This window comes from Plecotus auritus, assembly GCF_963455305.1.
Source record: "Plecotus auritus genome assembly, chromosome: 11".
NCBI classification, from domain to species: domain Eukaryota; kingdom Metazoa; phylum Chordata; class Mammalia; order Chiroptera; family Vespertilionidae; genus Plecotus; species Plecotus auritus.
The window spans coordinates 41063398-41076461 of NC_137777.1; the positions used below are offsets into that span (position 1 = coordinate 41063398).

The 13064-nt window shown below is 40.8% G+C and overlaps 1 protein-coding gene across 1 annotated transcript in view; it reads right to left on the bottom strand.

The window, feature by feature from the left end:
- EYA1 (EYA transcriptional coactivator and phosphatase 1) overlaps positions 1-13064 on the bottom strand; it is a 153060-nt gene that overhangs the window by 44030 nt on the left and 95966 nt on the right. Inside the window, exon 10 of the mRNA XM_080647229.1 lies at positions 932-1021. Within this exon, the coding sequence (XP_080503355.1) occupies positions 932-1021 (90 nt within the window). The remainder of the gene's footprint in view (positions 1-931; positions 1022-13064) is intronic.

The window sequence follows — 13064 nt, forward strand, 5'->3', positions numbered from 1 at the left end:
GGCATTTTTCAAATGATTTTGGCTCATCTATTAAATAAGGTGCATTTTGCTTGATTTTGAAAAGGGAAACATCAGGAAATATTTAAAGGCCAATTGCTGCCAATTAACTTCGATCAGTAAAAGTTCTATTTGAATCTTTCAGATTCTTCTCCTGTCTGAAATAACATACATTTATAAAATCTAGCTAAACAACAACTTGATGACTAATGGCTGTTAGCAGCTCTACCACAAGCTTGCTTAACAGCAGGATTTAAATAAACAACTGTCTCTATTAAGAAGGGAGTGTAATGTAGTTACAGTCATGTTGTCTGAGAATGGAGATATGAAAAACAATATTCTTTATTCTTAAGAATGCTGCTCATCGAGACCATCACGTTTGTCACTGCCCATAACACCTTCAATGAGCCACCTGAAACGTTTCCCCTCAAGTGATAATGGACAAATAAAATCATCAGCAGTTTCACATAAGAAATCCTGGTACCCCAACAGCAGAGGCCCGACTGAAATGTCATCCAAATGATGGAGCCAGTGAAAAAGGAAAGCGCCCAACCCAAGACAGTGACAGTCTGACAGGAACCGCATATGCAAATATCACAAATTCTTTTGGATTCTAAAGGCAATTCATCTCAATGGTGATGATGTAACTGAGAAATCTGTAGTTTCTGCTAATCAACACAACTTAATGTTTAAGATCCTTGACCTCAAATTTTCATCCTTATCAATAGTTACGTGGAAATCTAATTTTGAAACACAACACTCCAAGTTAAAGCATAACAAATACCATGAAGGCAAAATGCATTACTATATAATTGGCAATTACTTTGCCTCATTATCTCAATTATATATTCAAAAATACTATCCCCTTATTGTAAGACCAATCATCTATTTTCAGGCATACAACATGAAGTTTATATAAAATAACTGAACTTACTTCTAAGTCATTAAAAAATAGATGTGTGTCTGCCAAGTTGAAAATCATTTCTTCCATTCTCAGTCCAAGGGAAACTGAAGTAGGTGGATCCTAAAAGAAGAAATTTTACAGGTCAAGAGCATGTATTCTCCAGGTTACATGAAATATATTGTCACATTAAGAGGGAGTGAGTGTAGGGAAAGGTCCAAAGTGACCATCTTGGGCTCCAGTTGCCTTTGGTGTGCATGATTTATTCTACATGCAAACTTCAATGATTTTATTTAAAAAGTTCCCCTAATGTTGTTGGAACTTCGCATAAGAAAGAAATAACTTGCTGCTTAAAATATTACAAAATATATAAAATCTAGGGTTACTTAGACATAATGTAGAGGAAATTCAGCTTTGCACTTATATTTCAGGAGCAAGAAAGTCAGTGAATCAAGAAGACATTGCTTATGTCACACCACAATCCATTAAAAATGTCTAAAAGCATTGCCACAAACATTAGAAAATAGATACAAATAGATTCACTTCTGAAGGGCAGTAAATACTAATTTTACTGCAGAGGATAACGATAATTTTTTTATTGATTCAGACTGCCTGCCAATTTTGAGTATACTTAAAAGTAGGAAGTGATGGCCACTCTGACCACCTGGCACAATGTCAGCTCCGGGGGCATATTTAACATTCATGTGACACTATCTAGTCATCACACATCCAGTACTATACACCGAGGGATCCAGTGACTTCTACCCAATGCTTCACACAACCCATACCCTGATGACATTTACTGGCACTGAGGCAAACTCGGGGGAATATGGAGATATTTGTAGATTTTATGGTGTTGCTGTGTTCCTAATGTATCACACCGAGGAAGCCAGATGGTTCGTGGTGAATATCCTGCATAATCAGGAAGAAGGAAAAATAATTTCTGTCGAGAAAGTATTCAAGGATGTAATATGCATGTTTGAAAGTTTTATTGACATTCTAATAACAATACCAACTTTCACAGGTCCGGCACTGTAACATTTTTCCAAAGAACAGTAATTCCTGATATACTATTTTATTATTACAGCAAACTTTTCGAAGAAAGATGGAATCTACCTCATCATCATTAATCAGGGAAATTGTAACTCACCCAGGGCACACATCTGGTTGGGTGCGCGCTATCACTGGTCCTTGAGTCTTACGTTATAGTCAGGGACACAAAACCCAGAGCAAATAAGATTCTTGTTTTCTTATACTGTCCAATGTAATCCTTGTATGTTGTCTCTATTGTCTTCCTTCCAAAGCTCAAGACTTGCCTGTCTTATTCTCTACTGTCCATGTATCCACAGTCTATTATCTTGAGTTCCCCAATGGGAGGAAGTGACAGGGAAGAGCCCCTGACCCTGAGCTCACTTGTCCTATCCTGGAGCCTCAGTTTGCTCATCTAATAAGTCAGATGGCTAGATGCAAACACATTGTTCTCATAGAATAAATGGAATATTTTTTTCTTATAATAAAAAAAATTCTCATCTCTTAATTTGGCACAATCACACCTGTTAGTACACCTGGGGAGAACGGGCCTGTGATGGAGCGAAAGGGGCAGGGATTCCTTGAATGCCTGCCAGGGGCCAATGAGTTGTGGCAAGGGAGGTGGAGTCAACCCTGCCAACCCCGCCCACCCACAGCACTAGCCTCGCCCACTCCTTGCCAGCACCCATCAGAGTCTAAACTTAACAGAAATCTCAGGGGAGGGCCTGGCATCTCTGGTCTCAATTCTTCTCCTGCGCTAGGCCTCCTCTGCCCGCTGACTGACAGTGGAAAGAAGGCAGAGAACACAGAATCGCCAAAGGTTGGGGCTTAGACTGGCACAGGGTTTAACAAACGCCCCAGGGTTTGTAAGAGGGCAGAGAGGAAAGACACACCAAGGCCACTGAGTGTGCAAGAGCTGTGTGGAAGGGACCGCAAACCCTTCCCTCAACTTTCCTGTGCGACGATTCACACTCCTTAGCCTTCTCCAATTGTCCCTGTGTAATGCCACTGAACACCTATGAAATTTCATTGGTTGAGAAGAATTAAGAACAGTTTACAAATAAGAAAAACTCTCGCTGCACGCTGCTTTTATGGGAAATTGCTCACTTGCTTCATTCGCTGTATCAGCAAGCATGCTGGAAAAGCGAATACTCAAACATACCCCGGAGCAGAATTACCAGTGGGGGGAGTTCAAACAGCTGTTTCTAAAACAAAACACCTGATGGAGGTGTTTACTCCCTCTTGTTCAGGCCAATAAAAGTGCACTGACTTGTCGCATAACCAGGTCAATGAATCTTTTTGTGCGGCACGCAGCAGAGCCTCACCACACTGGTTTCATTGCCAATTCTGGAATTTATGTGCCATGGTACTGTTACTTTTGAAAGAGTATTATTTCTCCTTGATACGGTTGCTTATTTATGCCGCCATCAAAAGAACTACTGCATTGTTTGCTAATATATAGCATACTTTAACTTTTCTTCATAAATTAGAGTAATGGCTTGCCGGTCGGAATACTAATAAATTTTAAAGGCTTGTTCAGTCTCATGGTCAAATATGACACAGATGTTGGCCTTATTTACCTTTGACTGTTTTTCTCTTTTGTTATTAGCTTTCATGCCTTAACAGTGTCTATCCCTGCCACTCCACCGTGTTAGGAACCGTTTACTGTACCAAAAGAACCGTTTTCAGATTTAAGTGGGATGAGAGAATTTTAGAATAGGAAGGGGCTCTAGTTGAGGGGGCAGTGTTTATCAAACATTTTTCAAACCATGATCCACAATAAAAAATACATTTTATACCATGATATAGAAATACACCTCTCTCTGTCTCTCTGTCTCTCTGTCTCTCTGTCTCTCTGTCTCTCTCTCTCTCTCTCTCTCTCTCACACACACACACACACACACACACACACACTCACACACACACACACACACACACACCCCACAGCTGGAATAATGTAAGTTTGGCAAAAAGGAGCCTTTGCTCGCTGCATGGGGGGCACTCGGATAGTTCCCGGGTCATAGCCCATGGGCGTGTCACAGTCTCCAGCTTGGAAGCTGAGCCGGGAGGACACCCACTTCTGATTGGAGATGGGGAACCTGGCGGCGGTGTGACGTGCCTGTGGTGACAGAGCTGGCAGGGCACAGAGCTGCTCACGCTCAGTGTTTTCCCTACGAGCAAATCCGTGGAAGAGCAGGCAGATAACCGTGTCCGCAGATTTGCTCACACGTTCTGGCCGGGGAGTTCTGCTCACATCGAGGTTCGATTTTATTTTCCTGTTATCATAATCTTTTAACACTTTCCAAAGTTTTCAAATATGTCTGACACAAACCAAATGTGACAAAAGCTCACACTGAACAGTTAATAAGTTAGTCATGGCTTGATGGCTTATTTCGGCATATTTAGAAGAAGAAAAACCCACTTTTTTTTTTTTTTTTTTTTTTTTTAGACCAAAACTGAGATGGTCGAATCACCACGTCGCTGGCTTAACCTTATGTTTCTTGTGCTTTTTGCAATAACGAATTCCAGGGCTGCAGTTATGAAATGGTTGCTTTTGAAACACCATGTTTTGTTCGATTACTTTTGAAAAATTATAGAACTTTGCTTCCACATCAAACAAACATCTCTTTTTAAGTAAACTTTTCTGCCAAATCTTTCCATTCTTTTCTGAACTTGACCCCTCTGTGGCAGTTGCCAGTGCTGTCCTATCTTGACATTTCTCCTTCCCTGGTGCCTGTTACATCATCGATCTTTTCTGAACATCTTCCTGGAATCGATTGTCCACACCTGTTCTTAAAGGCTCCTGGTCCCTCGGACTATTTCCACCCATTCCTCACTCTACTCGCAGGCCCTGCGGACCCCACCACATTCATGCCTTCAACCACTGCCCCTCTCCCCTCTAGTAAGTCAGATCTCAGTGCAGGCTCACACATTGATGACCTGCTGGTGATTTCTACTTGGATGTCCTGCGGAGCACCTGGCACTCAATGTGCTAGAAACTGGAGTCATCATTTCCCCTGGAACCCACTGTGTTCCTTCTTTAGGAGAACAGCACCCTACCAGCCCCAAACCTTGGCATCTTCCAAACCAGGCGTCCTCAGACTACGGCCCGCGGGCCACATGCGGCCCGCCAAGGACATTTATCCGGCCCGCTGGGTGCCGCTGCCTGTCCTGCTTAGCAGCTGACTCGTCCCGGGCCTGCAGTGCGCATAGGAATTTGTTCATAGTTTTTTTTAAAAACTATAGTCCGGCCCTCCAACAGTCTGAGGGACAGTGAACTGGCCCCCTGTTTAAAAAGTAACAGCCTCTTTTCCCTCACACCAAATCAGTCTCAACACCCTGCCCCTTGGACCTGGAATCCATGCCTTCCTTACAGTCACTGCCCCGTTAATTTTCCCCAGCCATGTGTCTGTTTGGTAGATCTCTTCAACAGGCTACCTCACGGGCTCTCAGCCCATGTGTCACCTGTCCGTTCCATTCTCCCATCTCTTTTAGGAAACACCCAAGCACTTCAGCAAGTACGGGGGCCCGCGGATGTCTGGCTCTTGTCTACCTCCCCAACACGTAACCTAGTTATAGTTTAATCACAAAATCTTTTCTCCAAAAGATGACTAGGCAGAGGCCGAATGGAAAAGCCAAGTGGCTCTGATGGCAGTTCCCACCAAGGACCTTAAAGAAAACGGGGGCAACCATCTCCACTGGTTCCCCACATCAATACACCGAGGCCTCTGACCGAGCCTGTGTACTCACCTCCGGCATCCCTCCGCCCACAGGGCTCCTCCCACCACCCCTGCATCAGCTCAGGCTCCTCCCTGACTCCTCCCACCGCTGGGTACCACAGCTGTATGTGTACTTGTCTAAGGAGGGCAGAGACTTATCCCTACATCCTTCTCCTTGGGACCTAACACAATGCCAGGCACAAGGGCTTTCCCACTTTGGTAGAAAAACAAACGAACAAAATGCAATAAATAGAGAATATAAGGTATCCCCCCAAAATGTGTACACACACTTTGAATAATTATAAAGGCAATGTTTATCAAAATACATTTCCTTTTCAAAAATGAGCTATTAGCTGTTAAAGGTTGTATATGTATTTTTGGGACACCCGGTATTTCAAATAATTCCAATGAAGAAGAAAAAATATATAAAATTTGATCTTTCGTTAGTTGCTATTGTTCAGTGTTGGGAAAAACAAATTCCTAGATACCTAGATTAAGATACACAAACGGGCCCTAACCGGCTTGGCTCAGTGGATAGAGCGTCGGCCTGCGGACTGAAGGGTCCCAGGTTCGATTCCAGTCAAGAGCATGCACCTCGGTTGTGGGCACATCCCCAGTAGGAGGTGTGCACGAGGCAGCTGATTGATATTTCTCTTTCATCGATATTTCTAGCTCTCTATCCCTCTCCTTTCCTCTCTGTAAAAAATCAACAAAATATATAAAATATATATATTTTAAAAAAAGATACACAAACAGAAATTTGAACCCTAAAATCATTTCAGCTACATAATAGAGTATTAAACATGTTCATTAGTGATGCCTGATTCATTTGTATCTGGTTAAAGAGCAGCCCACTTTTAGAATAGCTGCTTACAAAACCTCCTTATCTACTTAATGAAGTGGGTAATATTAGCATAAGATCAGCAGCCAGTTATTTATTTTTTAAATGCAGTAAGTGGCATGCATTACATTTTGCAAAGTGTATCCTCCTGTGCTCTGCAATTCAGTTCCCTAGTAAAACTTGGATAGTGCAGTGGAGAGGCTTGGAAAGGGGAAAAACAATCAATTGCTTTACCGTTCTTCCTATTTAATAAAGAAACAGTGCAAATTTACTACAGCTCTTTGTAACGGAGACTTTCTTTAACCAAATCAAAACAAATAGAATCCAACACAACACACACACACACACACCCCACAATACACACAGGAATGAAATTTAACCCTGCTCCTAAATTATTTTAATACTGTAATGAATTGCAAATGTCTTCTTAAAGTCATGAAAATTAAGCAAAGGAACAGTTGCAATGCTACGCTACCATGGCTGTTGTGGGTTAAACCAAAGAAGATTATTTCTATTGATCAGAAAGCAACAGTAGATAGAAAAATTAAAATAACAATGAAATCTGCTGAGGGGAGACTCAGGCCTAAAACAATCGTTTTGCTTTCATCCCCTGTCAAGTGACCTGTAATTAGCCCTGGCCTCCAGGTCTTCTTCTCTTGTTTCTAGAACACAGAACTGCCCACAAAGACTAAAGTTATCATCATCCCACCTGACATCACCAGCACTACCCGGGGCCTCTTGTCATTCCTTTCTGTTCCTTTTCCCCAGCCTGATCACTGCTATCATACTAGATCTTCATGCTATGAAAAGGTTTAAAAAAGCAAAAAGGAATTCTAGACAAAGTCAGTGTGCAGCAATGATGACCTGAAATTCAGCCTCTAGAGAGATTTCTGTCTGTCAGTGTTGCAGTCACATGTTGAAAATCTATCATCTGATTTGAGGTGAAGAAAAGGGTGTCTATAAATACAGATGGGAACTGGAATTCTGGAAAACTTGGATAGGGCCTCTTGTTGCCCTGTTTTGTTTCACAGATGAGCTGGGACATTTGATAAACGTTAAGAGTCATTTAAAAAATATTCTCAGTTACCAAAATCCATAGCGATTCAGAAATGTGATTTTACCAAGACTCAGCCACCCGGTGAAGACACTGTTGCTCCTGCAGGTGGTCCCATTTGCTTCAACATCTAGTAATTGCCTTAGGATGACAAGTAATGACACTGCACAGGGAGCCTACGATGAAGCCATCCCGCTCATCTACACACTGAACTAGCTCTAACACTAGTCCTGACACAAGGCATTGTTAGCAGGCGCACTTTTGCTACTCAACGCAGATATTGAAAAGGTTTCTTCTAAAATAACTGTGCTCATGACCTGAGGGGAAGAGTTCTTGCACACAGGTCAGAAAAACACCCAAAATGCACATTCTCATAATGGTCATGCCACCGGCTTTGCTTAGATTAGTCACACCACACCTAGAAACTTCTGTGCATCAAAGGTCCCAATTAACAGGGTGAAAAGGCAACCTATGGGGTAGGAAAAAATATTTACAGCTCAGATATCAGATAGGAGGTTAATAACCAGGAAGAATAAAGAACTACAACTCAACAGTAACAATAAAAATGGGCAAAGGACTTGAATGGATATTTCCCCAAAGACAATACATAAATGGTCAACAAGCACCTGACAAGATGCTCAATATCACTAACCATTAGGGAAATGCAAATCAAAATTACAATGAGATTCCACCTGACACCCACTAGGGCTACTATAAAAAACTAACAGACGGAAAACACTGTGGAGAAACTGGAACCCTTGCACACTGCTGGTGGGAATGTAAATGGTGCTGTGGAAAACAGTCTGGCCATTCTTCAATAAATTAGGCATAGAATTACTATGTGATTCCACACGTCTACTTCTGGGTACATACCCCAAATAATTGAAAGCAGAGTCTCAAAGAGATATCTGTACATTCATGTTCATAGCAGCCTTATTCAAAATAGCTAAATGGTATAGGCCCGTGGTCAGCAAACTGCGGCTCACGAGCCACATGCGGCTCTTTGGCCCCTTGAGTGTGGCTCTTCCACAAAATACCACGGCCTGGCCGAGTCTCTTTTGAAGAAGTGGCGTTAGAAGAAGTTTAAATTTAAAAAATTTGGCTCTCAAAAGAAATTTTAATTGTTGTACTGTTGATATTTGGCTCTGTTGACTAATGAGTTTGCCGACCACTGGTATAAGCAACCTGAGTGTCCACTGACAGATGAATAAACAAATGTGATATACCCTTACAATGGAGTATTAGTCAGCCTTGAAGAGGAAGGAAATTCTGACACAGAATTCTACAACATGAAAGAAGCTTGAAGAGATTATGCTAAGTAAAATAAGCCACTAACAAAGAGACCAATACTGTATGATTTTACTTAGATGAGGTACTTAAAGTCATCAAAATCATTAGACAGAAAGTAGAGCGGTTGTTGCCAGGTGCTGCGGGAGGAGAGCCTGGGGAACTGTTTATTGGCTACAGACTTTCAGTTCTGCACAATGAAAAGAGTTCCGGGGACTGAACAACAATGTGAATGTACTTTCATGTTCCTGAACCGTACACTTAAAAATTGCTAAGAAGGCAGAGTTTATATTATATGCATTTTATCATAATTTAAAAGAAAAATGAAAAACAATTGGAGAAATGGAATTGTTGATTAGACATTTAATGATATTAGGAAATAACTATTAATTTTTCTAAATTGCTAAAGTACTGGGTATCACCTACTATTTCTTATTCTAAAAAAACTCTTTCAATGGAGTCTTAAAAACATAATGAAATATATACAAATAAAATAATATCTGGGATTTGCTTTGAAAAATAATCCTAGGGCAGAGCAGGGGAGGGGAGGGCTGTGGTGAGGATACAGACACAAAAAGAAGACCTTGGACTTAGTAACTGTGAAAGCTGGGAGAGGTTACACTGGGTTTCATTACACTCTCCCATCTACTCGTGTATATGTTTAAGAAGTTTCTATAGTTAAAACTTAAAAACTATATGAAAATATTTGCCAAGACAAGATTGGTTGTCTTTGGGGGGTGTAACTATGGAGTAAAAATGTTTCTTTTGAAAATGTGAAACATACCCAAATCAAAAATGCCAAAAAGTCTTTAAAAGTCAAAATCCTAAGAGTCAAGCAAAGCTCCCCAGTATGTCACCAATTATGGAAAAGAAGGTCTCAGGACTCGCTCGGCAATCTGTACCCAGACTTAGGTGAGGCGTAGAATACACACAAGAATGTATGTCGAACACTGCTTCCCCTGTGTGAACTCCGCTAATTTTTATCCTATGGGATGTTTTATACTAGAAAACCAGAGGAATGCCCACATTTATAACAGGACCTACATCTCATACATTTTGGAACAGCAGTGTCACGGGGCAACACTGATCGGCGGCAAAGGAGAACTCCCAGCGTCATGTAAGAGCAGGAACCCAGAGAGGCATCTCACTTAGGGCCGCTGGCATTTCGTTTTTGCTTGTACAGCTCTGTGGAGCCTGGTTTTTCCTGATCACAGCGCTAGTGTGACCATCTGACATCCTATCATGGGCTGCTTCTTACTAGTTCAATGATTGTAGCTACTAGAGAATACTTGTCATGAATAATACAGGGAGACTGGTTGCCTGAATTCCTTTAGGTGTCAGTGTCTGTGGTTTCACTCTTTGTGGATTTAAAGTGGTATTTAGTTCAGAATAGTTTTGCCCCCATGAAGGACTGCTGTGGAAGATTTATTCATTCCCTACCAGCAGCCTCCTTTGTTCAATTATAAACTCCCTGAAGGGAAGAATTATGGCGAGGCACCTCTGACACTACTATGTATGTGTTCAGTCCTATATAATAAAAGGGTAATATGCAAATTGTCCCCTCCACCGGGAGTTAGACCAGGGGGTGGGGCCGGCCTGCCAATTGCCCAGGGCCCCTCCCCCCCGGGGCTGGCCCCATCGACCCAAGGGGCTGGCCGGACCCCACCCATGCATGAATTCATGCACCAGGCCTCTAGTAAATTATAAAAGACTGACTTTTCTGAAAAGCTTGTTAGTCTCAGGCCAGGAAACAAAGGGTGACTTGGCAGGAGAGGGGTGGGTAGCCAGATGTGTCGTGGGTACTATGGTCCATATAACACCAAAGGCTTTGTGTGTGCAACTTCAAAATTGTCAGTATAGTTTTCTGAATTACCTCATGGATGGTTTCAGTGATCATTACTTCATCTAAACTACTATACACCATAAGGCTAAGCTATTGGGTACCATCTACTGCTTCTATTTTGACAAATTCTTCTGATGGAGTCTTCAATTTGGGCAGTTCTAACATGGAGACCACATGGTATTAACATGGGATCTCACCCAATGGGACACCATGGTGAATGCCTCCAGGTCCCTGGTGAGGAGGGGCAGTGATCAGGATGAAGTTCATGCTGCTCAGATTTTATGTTGAGAAATATTATAGTTACATCTGCATTGCTGATTCCTATATTTGTACATGATCTTGATCTTAACTATCTTATAAGTAAGCACTGCAAAAACTCATTCCCAATTCTCACTTCTTACCTTCAAATGGCAATTTAATCTATTTTAAATGCCACTTCCAGAATTGAGGCTGGTTCAAAAATGATTTTCAGAACCTGTTTTCCTTTAATTTCTCAAAAATTCTACTTTGGGCTCAGAGTGTCCATGGTCCTTTTAGCCTCAAACTAGATAAAAGTTTAAGGAAAACCTGTTTATCTTTTCTTGGGTTTTTAGAATAGGATCCAGAATGTTCTTCTGAGTATAAAAATAAAATGCCTTCTCCTTTCTCTACAAATCTTAAAGCTAAGCATTCATCTAACCATAAAAATATTTCCCCCTTTTATGTAACTTTTAAAAGATACATCCCAAGATTTTTAGCTTTGATTTAACAATGCCACAAATGCCAAATATCACATTAGATTGTGTGTAGTCCAAAAAGAACTGTAAGTCATTTCAGTTTTACTAAAAGAACCACTAAAAATAGCGCTAAATGCTAATAAGGAAGCGATATCTCTTTATTGTTTAGATGAACCAGTAAAGCATTAAAAGAAAAAAATTGTTCCTATTTTTAATGTAGCTCTGGTTCCTATCTACACACCCTTGAACATTTTGCCCCCATTTTCTCTTTCTTTTCTATCTTATTTTTCTAAACTAAAAAGCAAAGAAATATTGAGCAATTAAACCAAACCCATAAGGCCACACAAATTTGTCCAATTTACATTCTTTCAGTTGAGAGACCTTTAAGAAATAGTTTAATGCTCAAGTCACTGTTGTAATTTTAGATAGCTACAGCACTCTGAATTAGCAGCTGGGTTCTACAAAGTGCCTACAGTGCTGCCCCCCCCAAAAAAAAAATTAATTTTGCTTTTAAATTTATCTATTACTATTTTCAATTTGTAAGTACATTTTACATGTCTGATAACTGTCTCCTGCATCTCTAGTGAGTTTGCACCCTCTTACATCTATGAGGCCAACTCTACACAAACTCCTAGCAATTGCTCTTCTACTTTGGATCAAAAAGTAGATCTATCATGTTTAAAAACTGCTGCTTAAAGAATTCATCTCAGGCTAGAAAGAGTTACTGGAAGATGGTTCAACTACTTCAGAAAATGTGACTAGTAACGCAGGTACTTACATTTTGAATGTATGGAATAAAAGATAAGGTTTCTAAATGCTCCCACACTGGTCCTATGTGGGCGGCTAAGCCTCCTCTGACCAGCAGTTACTCAGAGGTGAGGAGGCCCGGTGCGGAGTGACACTGACAATGTGAGTAGGCTTATGAGGGTTTGTTAGTCAACGTGGAAATCTTGTGAAGTATGCTCAACTCAACAAGAAATCTTTGGGTGGAATCAATCAAATGAAAGAAAAAAAATACCCATTTTGGACCTTATAATCAATTCCTTATTTAGAATGCTAACATGACAGCCACAAATGGGGTCTGTAATGTTAAAATAATTACTCCCCATTCAAGATCTTTTGTTTTGGGGAAAAAGAAGCTGAAAAACAAGAACGGGAACAGAGTACAGGAGTGGCTCATTTTCCAAGTCCCACGCTGGCTGCTCACCAGGAAAGGATTAACGGTAAGATTGAAAAGTAGCTCCCACATCTGGGAGAAGGAAGAAAATATATGTTAAAATATTATTTCTTTAAAAAAAAATCACTAGAAGTGTTATGTAAATGACGTGTACAACCTATGAGACCCTGAGGTTCCATGGATTTCCTTCCACCTGTCTGAAGTTGTCAATACCACCAACAAAATATTAACTGTTTGTAATTTTATAAGGATCTCTCATGGGACAGCTGGCATGAAATGCCAAGTTTTAGGAGTTGGGCGTAGTTCTGATGACAATTAAGAAATAATCTGGATTATTGTGAGACTCTGTATTCACATGAAATGTAAGTCACAGTTCAACTACTGGCTGAATGATTTTAAACACACACATACACACACACAATCCAAACTTGCGGTGGAGCTAATCAGGTCTTTTTTTTACTGATTAGATATGTGACACTCGACTGCTTTAATTTTCTCCT